General features: G+C 32.7%; 2 protein-coding genes across 15 annotated transcripts in view; one reads left to right on the top strand and one right to left on the bottom strand.

Moving 5' to 3' along the window:
• Positions 1-8,758, bottom strand: part of LOC148607259 (neurofibromin-like) — a 58,408-nt gene extending 49,650 nt beyond the window's left edge. For all 5 annotated transcript variants that reach the window (XM_088545767.1, XM_088545765.1, XM_088545766.1 and 2 more), the window contains exons 1-6: positions 8,626-8,758; positions 6,777-6,920; positions 3,420-3,503; positions 2,594-2,662; positions 1,517-1,641; positions 374-477 (exon numbers count right to left, since the gene is read on the bottom strand). In XM_088545767.1, the coding sequence (XP_088401893.1) occupies positions 374-477; positions 1,517-1,641; positions 2,594-2,662; positions 3,420-3,503; positions 6,777-6,920; positions 8,626-8,688 (589 nt within the window). In that variant the 5' untranslated portion in view covers positions 8,689-8,758. The remainder of the gene's footprint in view (positions 1-373; positions 478-1,516; positions 1,642-2,593; positions 2,663-3,419; positions 3,504-6,776; positions 6,921-8,625) is intronic.
• The window catches only part of LOC148607258 (protein spinster homolog 1-like), a 33,663-nt gene continuing 19,944 nt past the window's right edge, over positions 5,183-18,901 (top strand). For 8 of the 10 annotated variants that reach the window (XR_015915278.1, XR_015915277.1, XM_088545774.1 and 5 more), the window contains exons 1-5: positions 5,183-5,339; positions 12,786-12,971; positions 14,145-14,347; positions 16,752-16,903; positions 18,273-18,339. Coding sequence is in view for 8 of the 10 variants with exons in the window: in XM_088545774.1 (XP_088401900.1) it covers positions 5,258-5,339; positions 12,786-12,971; positions 14,145-14,347; positions 16,752-16,903; positions 18,273-18,339 (690 nt within the window). In the remaining 2 variants the exon portion in view is untranslated. Of the gene's footprint in view, positions 5,340-12,601; positions 12,972-14,144; positions 14,348-16,751; positions 16,904-18,272; positions 18,340-18,901 lie in introns of those variants that run through there. The other 2 variants (XM_088545779.1, XM_088545776.1) reach the window with 2 other exon arrangements.

Here is an 18,901-nt window from a genome sequence, read left to right as displayed (position 1 = left end):
CTAGAGTAAGGGACACAACTCTCATAAATCATTGTAACGTTTGTATTCATCATTTTATATCAATCTCATATAGCACCAAAGAAACTTGGACTGATTTTATTCTATTCCAAAGAAAAGCTTAAAAGGCTTAGGTGAAATTGAATATGATACAAACATATCACTGATCTCAAGAGTTATGTCCCTTACCCTAGGTCTACCTCCTAAAGAGATGTGAAAATAAGAAACACATTAATTGGATTGTCTCCCCTTATATGGATCAAAACATATGATAACTAATACAGCCATGACTTTTTTAATTTTTATTTTTTTTGTATTTTAAACCGGTAAAATAAATCTTTCACTTGAAGTGGTAAAACTATGCCTGTAAACCTACCATTGAATAATTTAACAAGTCTATGTACATCCACATTGATGTGTTGAATGAGTTCTAAATCTGAGAGATCTTGGTCATCACCCTGAACTGATAGTGATGTTAACCTGAAGTAGAAGTCATGAGTACAAGAAAAATTATAAAAGAAAATTTAACTTTACGATTTATTGTTGGAGATTTATTGATGACAATAACTAAGTCGCCCCTTTACGAGATACTGTTTGTAAGCTGTCAGTTGATATTAGTGGTGGCATCAGCCTTTGGGATGTCTCCTTAAAACAATTTTGTTGGAGAATGTCCTCTCGGCATGCTTAACTAATATACCAACACTCAAGCCTACTCCCTTCAGCATCTTGACTGCTATGTCAACCCTCTGAGCTAACCCTCTTGACAGCTTGACTGCTATGTCAACCCTCCGACCTACTGACTGAAAAGAGTGATCTTTAACCTCCCTTGGTAGACATTTTCTACATTTCAGGTAAGAAAACATTAATCATAAATAAAGGAAACTAAAGTGTGGTGTAACTGATAATGACTCTGTACACAAATTTTCTCCCCATTTTTTTTTTATGTTCTCAGCAATTTTAGCACATTCTAAGTACTGTAAACATACTAATTTTCACAGATTTTGTCACAGTATCAATTTTCACTGTTTAAGAGAAATGGTAAGTGTTGCATACAGACCTGATTTTACAAGGTCAACAAACAAAGCGGAAATTGGCAAAATCGGAAGTAAATATAAATTAAAAAATGAGTCATAACAGTGAAATTTGCATCTGAAAAAGTGGAATTCCGCTTTAAAGCAGAAAAAATCAGGTAAAAAAAAGGATCAAAAATAAATTTCGCAAGTACATTTTCAGTATCACATATATTTTCTCATAAAACTTCTATGTTATGAAGTTTTCCACAAGGTTTACTAAGGAGGTAGACCTAGGGTAAGGGACACAACTCTTACAAATCATTGGAATGTTTGTATTCAGCATTTTACATCAATCTCATGTAAGCATAAAAGTAACTTGGACTGATTTCATTCTGTTTCATGAAATTGTATGTAATACAAACATATCACTGATTTCATGAGTTATGTCCTTTACCCTAGGTCTCCCTCATTTAGTAAGCTGTTCTCATTTCCTTCATCATACTTACTTAGCAGAGATTCTGTTGAAGACGGCACCAAAGTTGTTCAAACTGAGGGCAAACAATACTTTGGAAGATAAATTCTTTAACTGTAAAACTAGCGTGTTGGGAGTATCTGTTGACTGGTTCAAAAACTGTAGAAAGGATAAAAAGGATACCAGGTATAGTGACATGATAAAGCTTTATAGAATCTCAATGATAAAATGATCATAGAATGTTTAGGTCTTATTAACTGAAAAAGACCGATTCTTGTTGTTCTTTCTGTAAAACAAAATAAAAGCATGGTCAGAAATGTTTTCGTCTCAATGTAATACCAAGTTTCATTAATTCTGCATATTTTTGTATTTACGCAAGAAAAATCAAATTAGGTGTATACTGTTAACTTGATAGATATTCATCATCACATTTCAGGTCATTAATTCAAATACTGCTGTTGTTAAAAGTCTGTTAAACCACTCTATGCCATATCAAAATGACTTCACAGTGATTTATTTTCCAAATTTTATCTTGTCCACAAAAATAAGTTGGTTTTAAGCAATTCAGCTTTATGAACAAGGCAATTCACAAATACCAACCTTATTATTAAGATTTAAGACAAGGAAAAATATATGTCTGTTTAGGGTTATATTCTTTAAATAAATAGGGTACATAGGTAGGCATTTTCATTTTTTTTGTTACAGGTTCACCTTTACTTCAACCAAATCATTAGTCTCTGAGTGTTCTTTCATGCATATGTTAACAACATCTTTGTATGTACTATTCGTAAATATTTTTGTGGTCACAAAGCTGCTGGCTGGTTTCTGTATATGACTGGGTCCACCATATGCAAATAAGAATGCAAACATGCTGTGTTGTCTCAAACACCAGAAAGACTTTGATCAAATGTACTTTTGTTTCAACCTGAAACTACCTAATCTTTTTTTTTTATTTTTAGCTAGTGCATAAAATGGCTATGAGTTGAGTCAGAAAAAAACAGGGTTGGTCAGGTAACTGTAAACAGACATATCTTTTTCTTGGCTTTATTATCATTTTATCAACCACAGCTTCAGTTCATGGTTTACAAACCCACAAAAGCCTGAACCTTACCTTACATATTTCTGGTAATAATAGTTTGACATAAATGGCCTCATCCAATCTTGAAGTGTCTTTTGGTTGCTAAAAAATAAAAGATTTCATATTTCATAGAAATCAATCATGACAGGTAAAGAAAAATCTGGATACATTACGAGAGAATCCTGAAAAATGCATCTTATACTAAGTAGGAGTTTATTATGTAAATATACGGTTTGTGTTCATGACCTTGTAAACAATACTTGTCATCAGGCGATATCAGTTTTACCAAGACTCTTATCTTTTTTAAATTACTTTACTTCATTTGTAAGTGACTAAATATCATGGGATGGGATCATATTTCTATGGGCCCTACTGTAAATACATGTAAATTGAGGTGCAAAATTTGTAAAGAAAGAATGATGGTTAACCACATGCCAAATTTAAAAATCCTATTATCAAAGACAAAAAGTCACTACCCAAATACAATTTGTAACATTAAAATGAAAAAAAAATCAAAATTAGTTTGACTTCATGGTCATAAGTCACAAATCCTCCCACTACATGTCTATTTACATGTGAAATACATGTAGGTGTTAAAGGCCTATTTTGAAAGATAAACAATTTCGAGGCCAGAAATGATTTTTCGTGGACAGACAGACAGACAGACTGACCTCTATTTGATACCTATCAAATGTTATAACAAGTTTCCAGTTGCTATTTAAGAGTATGGTGTCATGTTTTCATGATAAGAGAAAATGTAAACAATGATTTTGAAAGACTATGACATGCGATAATTTCTTGTTTTCTCAAATTTCTTTTACAATGTATACATCTTGATCTCTGTCCTTAAATTACTTACTGAATTTAAAACTTGCTCCAGTGTATCCAATATAATCAACTGGGATTCAAAATAGTTCCTCTCTGCCTCCGGTCCAATGATCCTCTGAAACAAGCAAAGACAAATATCAAAATAATGGTGAGCTGTCAAGGTACAATGATAAAAATCTAAAGCCAGCTGAAAAATAAAAAAATAAGCTACTCATAGCCATACGTCAAAAAAAGTTGAAGCACAAAAGTCCAATAACTCCTACAAAATTTGTCAAAACAAAATGGTGGCAAACTATGATCAACTCCAAATGGTGACTAACAATCCTACAAAATTTGAACGAAATCCATCAAGGGGTTTCCAATGAGTTGCATTCTAAAGTGTGACCAGATGGACACACGGACACTGGTATTTTTATGTTCCCTTCCCCATAGTGGCAGGGGTAAAAAAAATTGTGTAACAAAAAGTTCTAAAATCATTACTTTTTCATGAAATATAAAGGTACAGCAATGAAAACTGCCATGATGGAACTTCAGGACTATCCTGTAAGTCTGATAAATACATGTACATGTATTAAAAATATTCCTCAAGTGCTATCCACAAATCCTAGTCAAAGTTTTGTATTTTTCACCATAATTACATATTTTTGTGATAAGTTATTTAAAAATAATATTGCAATCCTTTTTCTCCTTCATGCCTGTTAAGTTGAACTATTTCAAACTTATTACGTATTTGTAAAATGAAATGAATTAATGGTTGTTAATTAAATAAATAAGATAATAAGTTTTTTTTTTTGAAAGAAAAACTAATATACAAAAAAAATGGAAGAATATCGAATACAGTTCACGTTCTTCTGTCCAATAACTGAATTACATGAACTTCTACCTGAAGATTTTTGTTCCTAATACCATATTCCAAGAAGGGTTACTTCCAAGCATGTCTTTTTCAAGTGATTTTCCAGAAAAATGGATTTGAAAGCAGATTTCCTAGTACAAGTCAGTGGCGTTATTTCTTTATTATTACTGGCGAAATAAAGCATTTTCCAAAGTGAAATTTCCTAATTTGTTCGAATAATGGCTTACATTATTTCATAAAAGGTGTAAAATTATCCCAACTTTATAGTAAAGTATTGGTACTAAAAAACGAAAATATGTTATCGGATTAAGTAAATCTTTAGCTTGAAATGCATACTTCAAAGTTTCCTGTTTCCAAAACACAAGTTATTTTTTCCCAAAATTTTGCAACGTATTTCTACATATACTAAAAGCCAAAAATGTTATAAGATAAGTACGTCTAAGTACTTGTAATACATGTACATATATGTATTTCAAAATATCCAAATTTCCAGAAAATGACAAATATTTTCCCATAAAAGGAAAGTTTTGAGAAAAAAAATAACAACTTTTACTGTTTACATGAACATGTTCATAAGTTAATCCAGAGACATCTCAAAATTTTAAATAGAAGTAACTGATAGATTTCTAGGAATAATTCAGCAGTTGAAATTATGTTATTCATGCCCATATACCTATAAATTAGGTGCTATTAATCTACACCAATGGCTTATGTTTTCAAGCTGAGATAACCTTACTTGTTTATACTTCAATAGAATGCAAACATGGTACCAAGACACGGCAACCTTATCAATCAGTTCACTAGTAAAATTTAACCCACATTTCACTATAGCCAATAAAATTGGGTCAAAACAGGTGAAAACAGTAGAACAAGATTAAATGTCAATTTATCAATAACTGATAAAGTTTACATTACGGGGACACTCCCCCAAAAGTACCTCTTTTGATAAGCTAAAATCGGGTGATAATATTTACCACGTGTAGCTGAGAACAAATTTTCAAATTTTCAGAAAAAAAATGGACAACAACGGAAAAATGAATGGAAAAACAAGTTCTACAGTGGAATTAATGGCTGTCCCAAATGGAAATATTTATATGAGTAAGTTAAATGTTTCTCTTATTTACATAATTTATATTAAAAGTAGGGTGCAATTTTATCTATTTTTGATATATAGGGATACTTTGTACATATGCCAGTATCTTAATTGTTTGTACTGTTCACCAATTATACATGTAAATAACACATTTTTGTCTAAATGCAAATATAAATACATGTAGGTTACTTATACATACATTTAGTCAACTTTCATCAATAATTTAATCACAAAAAAGGCAATGTTTTGAAAGAGTTGTTTTGACATACTAATCTCTACATACATGTCCATTGTAGAAATGGTCTTGTAATTTGCAGCAGAACAGACCTGCTGATATCTGTATGAGTTTTGTTTTTTTAAAGTAATGTTTTTAGTTGGGACAACTTGGAAAATGCATTTACAAGTGTGTTAGGTCATTCAGCACTTAATACTGCAGTATTTTCCTTTCCTGAACCTTTCTAATTTTGGAGAAAAAAAATCATTAAATAAACAGCAAAAAAATTCAAATCACCATCTTTAGCAATGGCCACACAAACAACTTGAAAAAAGATTTGGTTAATTTAGCCAGCTTCTGCCTTTTAATCAAAGCACCGAACAGTTCTTCTAGCTTATTTCCTTAATTCATAAAAAAAATATAAAATAAAACAGTACACACTTTTTTAAATGTAGCAAAATTAGTGAAAGAAAATTTATTACTTTAAAAATAATGAAAACAGACAAGATACATGTACCTGTACATGTATATACATGTACATGCAGATCTGTGTGTTCATACTTCATTTGTTCAACAGATCAGGCAGAAAAGAAAAACTTTAGAAGCTTATTACCCTTGTCTTTGTTTGTATTTTCTTTAAATCCTTAAGGAGGTAGACCTATGGTAAGGGACACAACTCTTAAAAATCATTGGAATGTTTGTATTCAGCATATAACATCAATCTTATGTAAGCATCAAATTAACTTGGATTCATTTTATTCTGCTTCAAATGAAAGCTTGAGAGGCTTTGGTGAAATTGAATATGATACAAACATATCACTGATTTCATGAGTTATGTCCATCACCCATGGTCTACCTCCTTAAATCCACATTTGAACTATCATGCTATGGTAAACAGGGATTCGAAAAGGTTGCCATGCAGGCAAGGTAAAAAAAAACTCAACTTGCCCAAAGCTTGTTCAATAATTGTGCATTTCAACTCTGTATACATCATTGAAAATGACAATTTCCAAAAATTATAATTTCAATTAGTGTGTAGGCACCCTTTTTGTTTGAACATTGGTGACTTAGTGGATAACCACTTACAGAATTATATCACTCATATATTAGAATTGATCTACATGTATCTGACAACCTTCTACGGGTGAATGCAACCAACATGGCAAATTATATCATGTATGGCAAGATCCATGTGATCTGTAATGTAGTAAAAACTATTAGTGCTTACCATACTGGACACAGACTGCAGTGTTTTGGTCAAACCATTGATGACCTCTCTGAACTTGTATCTGCTGACATTTATCAAGCATTCTTTGTTCTGTTCTACATTCTGTATTGACTGAGTAGTATGAAGGCCTGTCTTTATCGGCAACTAAAAAAATAGAATATCTTATGTTTAAAAGATGAATGATAAAGTAGCAATTTAGTAGACGACATTTTATTCTACGTACATTTAAGCACTTATAGAGTAATCATAATTTTGTTGTCAAATCAGAAGAACACATTGTTACAATTAACAAATCAATAACTTCATAAATGGTGTCAAAGTGTATTACCCTTAAAGTCTTAGCCATATAAATTTCTGACAACAAGCCCAAGCTCAAAAATTTTAATGAACTTATATAGCAATCATTGGCATTTTAACAAAATTTTGCAAGCCTGCCAGCTTTTTTACCAGCCATGGCTGTCGGGGCTGGTGTCAATTCCGAAGACTGCCCTAATGTTAAAAATGCATTTAGAAGACATACATGTTATGTAAAGTATAAGTTGCATACAATGTACATGTATATTTACATTTACTGGTATGAACTTTCATATTACAAGTTCTTAAGCTAAAAACAGTTTCAGCAGATAGATGCAGCTTTAAATATAAATGGATCTTCATCAGCAAAATAAACATACCCATGGGTAAGAATTTATTACTAACTGCTGAAAGCATTGACAGTGTTTCTTAGTTCTATGAAAAACTACCAGCTTTCTTCATGGTATATGTGAATGTCTAGGATTGATATCAATTGTGTGTTATGATACAGTGTATCAGTGACAATCTGATAAGATGAATGTCTTACGGCATTTCTCTAAAGCAATACATGTATATACATGTTTGTTAAACACATTGTACATGACCAGAATTATACATACATGTACATGTATATCTTTATAAATGATTGCGATACAAACTGACCAGCTTTCAGGTTTAATCCATTTTTTTTTTCACTGACTCCTGAGCTTTATGATATTTCGTAAATGAAGAAAGACTTTTCAGAATGACGAAAATAATCTAGTCTCATTTCGTCACCTGAAATCTTTGAAAATACAAAATGATTCATTCTTTAACATAAGTTAGGCATTCAATAAAGTTGAATACATCTTTCATTTGTTGTGGAAATTAGCATGACATCACCTTCGTTACTTGCTGCACAGATAATTTATGAACTGAATTAACAATTATTGACATGCAACCCTATGGCCACTATACAATTACAAGTACTATTGCTACCCTAGAGATTTGAAAAATTGACATGGCACAATGAAATTCAGTGAGATATTGTTATTTCATGACTCAAAAAAGCTAGAAGCTGGATGAAAGTAGCATGTACAATGCAGAGATATCTTGACTTCAAAGACTATTTTCAATGTGTAGTTTTTATCAATTCAAACATTAACAATGTATAAAATGAAAAATATCTATCATTGAAACATAAGAATTACAAAAACGAATTTATTATGGTGATAAGTTTGCTGACAGATAATAAATTATGAAAAACGCCTACGCTAAGAGCCTATCCTACTTATTTTTTTCTTTATAACAAAACCAAAGTATTAGGCACTATTTATTATCTTTATTAAATACCCTTGCAGAATATACCGGTCATATTGTTTAAATTTGTCAATGACATTATCCCGTTTAATCTGCAACGAATGAGTAAACAAACACAAAATTCGGTCACACGCTCCAGGGCATTGTGTCGGTGACATTCATTCATAAATTTCCAGTTCGAGTTCGAGCTACAGCTGCCCAATTACTACGATTAAAATGAGGACAACACATTAGCGAATGGACATGACAACCTTACCTGAGCGTCGAATCGACTGATCAGAGCCTGTACCCATTCCCCTGGTTTTTGTGTTGCCATCATTAGAAAAATAAACAAGAAATTTCATTCAAGATCTAGCCTTCCGGTTCTCTACCCGCCATGTTTTATTATGTTGATATTATTAACGCATGCGCACTGAAATATTTGCCGTATTTGGTTCATTTTAGAAGTCAATAGGTCAAACGTCAAAATCGGGCACCTGTTGTGTCATTTAAACGAGAGGTCCATGTTGTCCGTTAAACTAGAACATTTCAAGCAATTGATATTCTGAACATTTTTTTCCCTGTATATTGGTTCCAATTTTTAATTCAGGCCAAATATTATTTCTCAGCACCTGCGTATGGAATATTCGTATCACAACTCATACGTTATGCCAGAGCTTGCCGAAACTACGCAGACTTTTTGTATCGGGCTAGAATAACAAATAGGCTTCTGGAACAAGGTTATAATGCTACAAGATTGAAATCATCACTACAGAAGTTTTATGGTCGTCATCATGAACTCGTGGATCGTTAGGGTGTATTCATCTGCATCATGAAAGCTGATTTATTCAACGGGTCATAGTTTCCCTTTCCTCATTTGTCTACCCAGGACTTGACTTATTATGAGCAACTCGGCGGGTGTTTCTAGAAAAGCAGAGGACACTTACCCTACCGGTGCACCTGGTCAATGCTCCCAGTTTATAGTGCAGTCCGAGTTGCTTATTTGCTTTTGTTACTTTGTATGTATGATTTTTGTTACTTTATGTTCTTTGTTGTGTATGTCTGTTTTCCTTGTCTGGTCTTTATCCCTGGATTACATTCTTTTAATTACCGCTATAACCTTGTTTCCCTTGATTACTCTCTCTCTCTCTCAACTCAGGTCAATAGACAAAATCCCACCAAATATCGAAGTTAATTGTTTTGTTTTTTTTTGTTTTTGTTTGTTTTTTTTTTTTTTTGTTTTGGTTTGGTTTTTTTTGGGGGGGTGTTCTTGTTTTGTTTGTTTGTTTGCTCTTTGAATTTGTTGTTGCTGTTGTTGTTGTTTCGGTTTCGATCATTTGTCTAAGTAATATTTTTTGTTATTTAATTGAACGCTTGCTATTTCTACCTGTTTAGAAAAAATGCATGTCCGGCATCACGAAGAACCTTCCTGTATTAACAGACCAATAAAAATACAGAGGAAAAATAAATATATTTGTGTAGTAAAAATTATATGACATTAAATTGTTCAAATTTGATGGGAGAAATCAGCTTTGTCACCACCATGTTTATCTTTATTAATACAATGTACATCTAATTTTGTAGTTTACTGACAAAATGATAGTTCCCTATGTTTACGAGTTCAGTATATAGACAATACGCACACAGAGTCAACACACGAAATAAACCTGTAACTATTGCACACACAAAATTCATCTCGTTAATTTTGCGCCCCGTGCGGGTTCGGAGGTCAAAAGAATAGGCTTGCAGGAGCGCAAAGCTTATCAAGGAAGCTGACTGAATTCTAACTATCAATCGTTATAAATTTTGCAAATTTTAGAAGTGTATTTTTGTGTGTTAAACATCATAAATACATAGGAGAAATATATATAGGTCAATGATTGAGTTTTGTTTGTTGGCTGAGACATGCATTATAATTTGTTATTTGTAATATATTCATTGAAGAACCTTCATGGCATCCGGAACTTTCATATAAAAGTTCAAAAATTGCCAAGTTGCCAAGTGTTGCCAAATTACTGCAAAACATTGTATTTCTTTGTCGATAACACAGATCTATATGGCACACTTTTGCATCATATTACGGACTGTCAGATATATTAAATTTCTTGCAACGGGCAAACACCAGATTCTGTGTTTTTCTCGGCGGGTGTTTCTAGAAAAGCAGACGACGTTTACCCTTTTGGTACACCTGGTCCATGCTCCAAGTTTTTAGTGGAGTCCGGGTTGCTCATTTGGTTTGTGTGTGTTATTTTGGTTATTTCATGTATAACTGTTTCCCCTGTCTATTCTTTAATGCTGCGTGGATTGCATGCCTTTTGTTTCTACTATAATCTTGGACCCCTTGATTACTCTTTGAATATGTGGTTCCATAGAGACTGAAGGGAACTGGGGATTCTCGGCTATTATTTATTCATTTTTGCCAACAAAGGAGGGCTCCGAACCCCGAATCTCCAGGATCCGCAACTGAACACTGGCAAACAAAATCTCTTGATTCAACTGACAGTACCACTAACAATGTGTCCATTCTTTTATATGTGGCAGATACTGTGTTTCGGGGTCAGCTACAGCCTACCCTTTGGTTTGAGGTTTTCCTTAGCGTTCATTGAAGACCCATGGATGGTTTTGAGTTTTTTTTTTATCCCGGTTGGGTTGTTGTCTCTTTGACATATTTACCATACCCATTCTCTTTATATTGATGCGCCTGGTGGGTCTTTTTTATCTTTCAATATTATGCAACCCATTATTGTTCAATATAACTCATTTTCGCGAATTAAACTCTGTTTTTGATTGCATGGTTCAGCTTATTAGCTGACTATAGTGTAAAATCAGAGATATCTCTAACTTTCATTGAGTCACAAAATGTAGGGGGAAAATCCATCATTTTGATAGGGGATTTTACTAAGTTAAAAATTTCCAGAGCTGCATATATATTCAGTGTACCTGACATCAACAAATTTCTCTTTTTACATATCTTGAACTTTTTTTATTCAATAATCATAAAAATTCAATATATACAAATGCTTATTGATACATCAAGTTAATGTTATGGTGGTTTTATTCTTTTAAAATTTCATTAAAACAGATGTATACTAATATATTTATACCTCGCGCTCTAGTGGATATGAATGTGGGTCAAGGCAAACAGGAACATGCCAAAATGCGCAGCCGCAACGCTAATTGGCATCTACGGGAATAATTTTTTAAAATGTTTCACAGAGTGCAGTTTCGTACATCCACAAACACAAACATCGAACACTTCATATATCGGAAGTTGCATAGTGGCTGGTTTTGAGGGTTCTGATATCAACCCAAACCCCCACTTTTTGACATAATTTTAATTCAATTTCGCGCAAAATTTCGACCCTTTTTTTTTGTTTTTTGTTTGTTTGTTTTTTTTATTTGATTGAAACCAAGTTCAACTTGCAAATCAGGAGAAACCTTAAATATTTTGTTAGGACAGAGACATGTAATTAAATTTAATTATGGGTCTATGGTCAAGATTCAGGACAGGAGTTAAAATCCAGGTCACACCAAGTAAATTTTTGGTATCCCAACTTTGTTAATAACCATGCAAAGAGATTTTTTTTTGGGGGGGGGTGTAGTACACGACTCTAGAAGTCCTTAAAGTTACTAAAAGTTTTCTATTTATATTTAATGTTCAAGTTTTTTTTTTTAATTTGAATCGTCATATTTTTATTTAAAATACGTTCATGAAACGGGAGGATTGCGTTCGATTCTAGAATCACTGTGTATATTATTCAATGAGTTATTTTTCAAATACTTTTTTATGTATACTGGTCTGTCCTATTTCAGTAAGTAAGTGAATAAGTATTTTTTATTTATAGTCGTGTTTCATATTTGTTTTGTTTGTTAATCATGAATGTTTTTATCCCCAGTGTAGTTTATCAACTTTTTTATGTAATTAAAGATGTCAATTTCATAGCAATAATTAATTGATAATGCAATATTGCGTTATTTATATTTTTGTAAGGCAAACCAGGCGCGTAGCTGCCGTTAGGCAAAAAAGCTTTTGCCTGCACTTAATTTTGCCAGTTTTTTTTTGGATAAAATACATCCAGGAGAGGCATAAATGATGCTCTAAAACGCTATCTCCGCGGAGCTTCGGGGGGCTTCTCCGCCCTGGACCTGCTGTTGAAACTTTGGAATGGCTCACCCCTTCTGACGTTAAACCCCAACATTCAATCTTTTCTGAGGGTACATTGTATGTCCGGATTTAACCGTCACCAATTCTAGATTTTACTAACAAAAAGCCGTTTCCTGGTCACTCACGAGAATCATAGTTTTTAAACTTTTTCCCAGTCGGTCATGAACCAATGAGTCATCTTTTGTTTGTAAACACTATAAGATAAATGAGTCTAGTAATCACACCACTTGACGATACATTTCAGCTAGATGCTATGCCTGTTGATGTTTCAGACACTGCCCCGATCGTGAACTCGCCAACCGACGACGATGACGGGACTCCAGACATGAAAAATACTCCAGAGACAACGGTTGTGTCGGGAACTACATCTGGTATCAGTAAATCTAGGGCTTATGTTTGTGTTGGGATACTGCTTCTCATCAATTTGCTGAATTATATGGACAGATTTACTATTGCTGGTATGTTAAGTCTTACTCTTAACGAGAATTAAGAATGGCTTATGAAGGAGACAATTTATTTGGGTTGAGTCTCATGTTCATACAAGAAATGAGAGTCACACATTTAAAACGCTTTCATCTGTTGAAGTACATGTATATAGATTTTCAAAAACTGTTGTCATAACACATTTACCTGTTGTTAATGAAAAATAATTCATGTAAACCCAACTGTATTGCAGTTTTAAGAATGGTATGCATTATTTTGTGAGACAGAAGCAACTTGATGATGGACTGCCTCATGGCTTGAGGTGATGCACCTGCATTAAAGGATCAAACAATTATTTCCGAATTATGTTTTTCAACAGGATGACTTTGAGCCATTCATGCTTCAGACTCTCTAGGCATATAGGACATTGCTGACACCTTGTCCGTTTTATATTTCTCATATAACTTTCAAACTTATTTTCAGGTTAAAATTAAAGACTTTTACAGAAAGTCCATGTTTATACAGTGTGTTTAGTTTATAGTTTACCCCTGGCTGTTTTAAAACTCTTGTGTTCCAGGAATAAATAATTTGACAATCTTTTCAGAACTTGAATTGACAATTTTACTCTTCATCAATCTGCCTATTCTGTCATCCTGTGTTAATCATGGTGTTTACTTCACACATCTTCCACTTACAATTTGTAATCCTTGATTTACTTCCTCTGTAAGCATTAAAGGTTAAAGGTTAGATTTTGTAATCCTTGATTTATTTCCTCTGTAAGGATTAAAGGTTAAAATTAGATTTGCGCTACATGTCAAGGTGTTAAAGTTACAAATGTATGTCTCAGGCCACACTTGAAATAATGTTTTGATTCCCCTTACCCGACCCTACCTCCTAGCTTCAATCAGAGGATTGAATAAAATTATTTGGATGGGACTAATTTTTATGGGTAAGTACGGTAAGGGGAAACATACTATATTTGAATTTTGTCCTCATTACATTTCATTAATATGCATGTAGTTTGGACAGCTCAGTTGTTCCAGTTACTTGTAGTACATTCTGTAGCCAAACACTCTCTACAAAGATTAAGTTTACATATACATATATTTGTAAGAGAGATCTTCCTTAAGACTTAATTTCTTTGACTGTGTCTATCATAAATCTAAAAAATGATTGAAAAAAAGATAAAGCAATTGTCTTTCTTGCAGGTGTATTAGAAGATATTCAAAAATACTATGGTTTGGGAAATGCCAGTGATGGGTTACTACAGACAGTCTTTATTGGTACATACATGATTTTCTCTCCCATATTTGGTTACCTAGGTGACAGGTACAACAGGAAGTACATCATGGCAGGAGGAATATTTTTTTGGTCCTGTGTCACTTTGGCTGGATCGTTTGTAGATAGAGAGGTAAAACACTAACAACATACTTCATTATTTCTGGCCTACAACACACTTTGACTTTCTCAATGAAATTTTATACATGCAGTAATTGGGTGTAAAATTTTAGAATAGCATTTTTTAATGATCTTCATAATGTCAATGGGCCTTTCTTAAACATTCTTTGACATACAAATTTTTATTGAATGGGACATTTTCAGCTGAAATGTGATAAGTGGCACATGGTTCCCTCTTATCCCAAAATACTATACATGTACATTGTACTTGTTTTTTTGTAATGTGCTATATATCTATGTAGCTCATGATGCCAGATTGTCCAGCTAGTGTTACATGACCTTCTGGCTATGTTACTGTAATTTTTCCATTATTTATGTACTTTTTTTTTCTAAGATGAGGGAAACTCACAATTATTGCTTTTCAAATAGTGAAAACGAGCATTGAAAATAAATTCCTATAAGTGTTTTGGGTTCCAACCAAAACTGGCATCAATTTCACAAAAAGTCATAAGTATGAAATTGATCGTAAACTATGACGTCACAATGCTATTTTATGTTGTGACGTCATTACTTCCGATCAATTTTACACTTACGACTTTTTGTGAAATCGACATCAGGGCTTCATGTGGAGGGCCCTGGACTTCTGTAAGTTTCAAAAGAAAGGTCCACTTGAGGATAGGCAAAATTCCACATTAATGTTTCAGTTAAAAGGGTTTAAGATCCAAGACCCATGTAAAATAAAATTTATGGGGTCCAAGGTCAGAATTATGAATTATGGGTACTGGTCCTCGGACCACAACAAATTTGAACCCACGCCAAAAATAAGGCAGAGATTAATCTAGACATTGATGACAAAGTAGAGTTGACGTAAATTCTGTTTGAAAAATAACAAAATTGACATTGTCTATGTAATCTATTACAAAATCTCCCTGTCAACGACAAATGGAGAAGTTTTTGCTCATTTCTCGCTCTAGGTTAGGTCCTGAATAAGGAATAAAAGCCATGGTTGTAAGGAATTTTGAATAGGGAAATTCAAAGATTTGATGTTATTGTATGACACTAAACACTTAAAAGAGTAATCAAGGAAACCATGGTTATAACAGTAATCAAAAGGATGCAATCCAGGGACAAAGACCAGACATGGAAAACAGGCACACGTGATATAGAACACAAAATAACTAAAATCATGCATACAGAGTGGCAAAAGCAAATGAGCAACTCAGACTCCACTAAAAGCTGGGAGCATGGACTAGGTTCACCTGTAGGGTTAGCGTCCTCTGCTTTTCAAGAAACACCCGCCAAGTTGTTTATAAAAAGTCTTATCCGGGGTAGACAAAATTCATGGTATAATGAGTCCTGTTAATACATATACATGTAGCTGACACCATACAATATTAAAATATCTCCAGGTAAATGCAGATTCCTTTATTTATGACCTTTTCATGTAGTATAGTTCAGTGACTACTAATACACTCCAAATCTAAGGGATATAAACTAGGTATAATTGGTGTAATACCTCCATTTAGGGAACCAGTGGCCTGCACATACAAGAAAGTAGTTCTGAATGGCATGTAAATGATTTTGTGTCTTGATCCTTTACAAGATTAACATTGTCATAAGAATTATGTGCAATTTACAAGAAGAGCTAGCCAAATTGTAATTTTGTTAGTTTTATATCATTAATAAAATTTAATGAAAGAAAAAATTATCTGTTGTCAATGCTGTCATACTTTTTTGAGGGTGAAAAATGTTGAGAAATTACAACAAAATAAGTACTTTGATAATAATAATTGACATAAATGTTAACAATTTTATTCACACAGCACAAGTTATAATTGAAAAATTTAAATTAAAATAAATATCTGCAGTCAAGTGTCAGTCTGCTGCCACTAAGTGTTGAAAATTTTGGGAAATTACAACCAGATTATACATCTTGAAAACAAAAATGAAAAATAAATGTTTCTAATTTTATTCATACAGCACAAGTTCTCATTAAAAAATAAAAATAAAAAAAATATCTGCAGTCAATGCGATCACCACACAGTGTTGAAAATTTTGGGAAATTACAACCATATTATACATATTGAAAACAAAAATGAAAAAAAAATTATTTAATTTTATTCATACAGCACAAGTTATCATTAATAAATAAAAAAAATGGCTGCAGTCAATACGATCACCACAAAGTGTAGAAAATTTTGGGAAATTACAACCATATTATACATCATGAAAACAAAAATGAACAAAAATGTTTTGAATTTTATTCATATAGCACAAGTTATCATTAAAAAATTTAAATAAAAAAAAAAATTGTCTGTAGTCAATGCGATCACCACTAAGTGTTAAAAATTTTGGTAAATTACAACCATATATATCTTGAAAACAAAAATGAACAAAAATGTTTTTAATTCCTACAGCACAAGTTATGGTTCTTTGTACTGAGGGCTACTGTTGGTGTTGGAGAGGCCAGTTACTCTACGATAGCTCCTACACTCATAGCTGATCTGTTTGTTGGTGAACTCAGAACTAGAATGCTCATGATATTCTATTTTGCCATACCTGTTGGGAGGTAAGAAGAAATGTATAAGTCCAGAGATACTGTAAACATAATAATTTTTACAAGATTGAAGTCTTCACTACAGAAGTTTTATGGTCGTCATCATGAACTCGTGGATTGTTACGGTGTATCCATCTCCACAATCAAAACTGATTTGTTCAGCATGTCATAGTTGTCCTTTCGTCTCTTGTCTTCCCCCGGGACTTTTAATTAGCAACTCGGCGGGTGTTTCTAGAAAAGCAGAGGGTGCTTTCCCTACCGGTGCACCTGGTCCATGCTCCCAGTTTTTAGTGGAGTCCTACTTGGTCATTTGCTTTTGTTAACTAAGGTGTGATCAACCTCACCATCAAATTACTCTGCAGAGAGAAATGATAAGTATAGAAATGCATTTTATATGTAAATATCTTCAAAAGGTTTAGTTTTTTGCCTTACGCACCCCATCCCACACCCCTTCTTTGTTGGATTTATATGTATATAGTTATCATGGTGTACAGGGATCACTATAGGAAAAAAATCAAGGTTGGGGCAAATCAAACTAAGTTGTATGTTCATAGTCTATGAAATATCTAATCAAAGTTATTCATACATTATATAGAGGTATGTAAAAATCTGATTTTATGGTCTTAGATTATATTTTGCTTCAAAAGAAAAAAAAAAGGTAATTTACTACTTTTCTCAATATTTACATGTACTGAATTGTAAATATGGTTTTGTTATCAATTTTCTAAAATTTAAGGGTGGAATTCAAAATTCAAGGGTGGGGCTGCACCCTGTGGTGCCTGTGGTGAACCTATTTCTCCATCCGTTCATGAATTCATACATCCACAACTTTTTCTATACTACTTCTTATATTGTTTAACAGCAATTTTATATTTTGGCTGAAGTTTTTATTTACCAGGTTAGTGTGTCACATTTTGGGATTCAATATCAGACTGAAGTAACATCTGACTTCCTGTTTCACTTTTTGTTTATATTTTAATTGTATTGTTACTGGGGATGGGCTTTGTTAGTAAGTTTTTCTAGTTATGTAAAGTGTAGTACTGTTTATATGTGAATAAATTAATTTGAGATAAATACTGTAATCTGATTGGTTAAAATAATTTTGTTATATCTCAATGGATAAAAAAAATATTGACATGCCCCTATTCAGTTAAATTCAGAGCTACTTTTCTCATGTTTGAAGATAAAAATTTGTTTTACGATTGGCAATACCAAAAATTTTGTCTGTTGAAAATAACATAAATTTTCCATGAACATATTGTTTATTGCGCGAAGTGCAATAAACAAAATACGCACATGGAAAATTGATGTTATTTTTCAATAGACAAAATTTTTAGTATTGCCAACTCTTAATTGAATCAACATTTTGATATTGTTTTAGTGGTATGGGATACATTGTTGGTGCTAACTTAGCAGAAGCATTTGGACATTGGCAGTGGGCCTTAAGGGTAAGTATACCAAGAATATGCTTTAAGAATGCACTTAAATTCATGCTAATCTGGAGCTGCCATATCAGTTAAGTAGCAGTCTTTGTAAGAATCATGCAAATTCTGCAAAATGTGATACACCTTGAAAAAGGCTGCATATTTTTATTTTTGTTATAAAGTTGCTTTATAGGTCTATATGATGAAATGTATAATTATTCATTCAAATCTGCCTGCTCTTAGGAGATAATCAACATTGAAAATGCAATAGATTCTATTGTATTTTAGTGTCATTTACAGAGTTATCTCCCTTAATTTTGAAATCTACAATGCAGTCTATATATTTTTTATCTCCAAAGAACATGGGTTATATGGAAAACTGAATATTTATTACTGTTTACTATGGCAATTCAAACAAAATATCAAAAATAAAAATATGTAAGCTTTTAACCCATGAATCACATTTTGCATATTTAGCTGGAGTGCTACTTAACTGCTGGTATTTCTTAGTTTGTACATTGTGTAATTTATATTCAGTTCCTTTATTTCCGTTGTAACACAGGATTCAGACCTTTTTAACTGATTT

The sequence above is a fragment of the Perna viridis genome, chromosome 9 (assembly GCF_037379345.1).
Source record: "Perna viridis isolate PV_CMFRI_1.1 ecotype Kerala chromosome 9, ASM3737934v1, whole genome shotgun sequence".
In the NCBI taxonomy this organism is placed as follows: Eukaryota; Metazoa; Mollusca; class Bivalvia; order Mytilida; family Mytilidae; genus Perna; species Perna viridis.
Note: the sequence above shows the minus strand (reverse complement) of the source record. Positions and strands in the feature narration are given on the sequence as shown.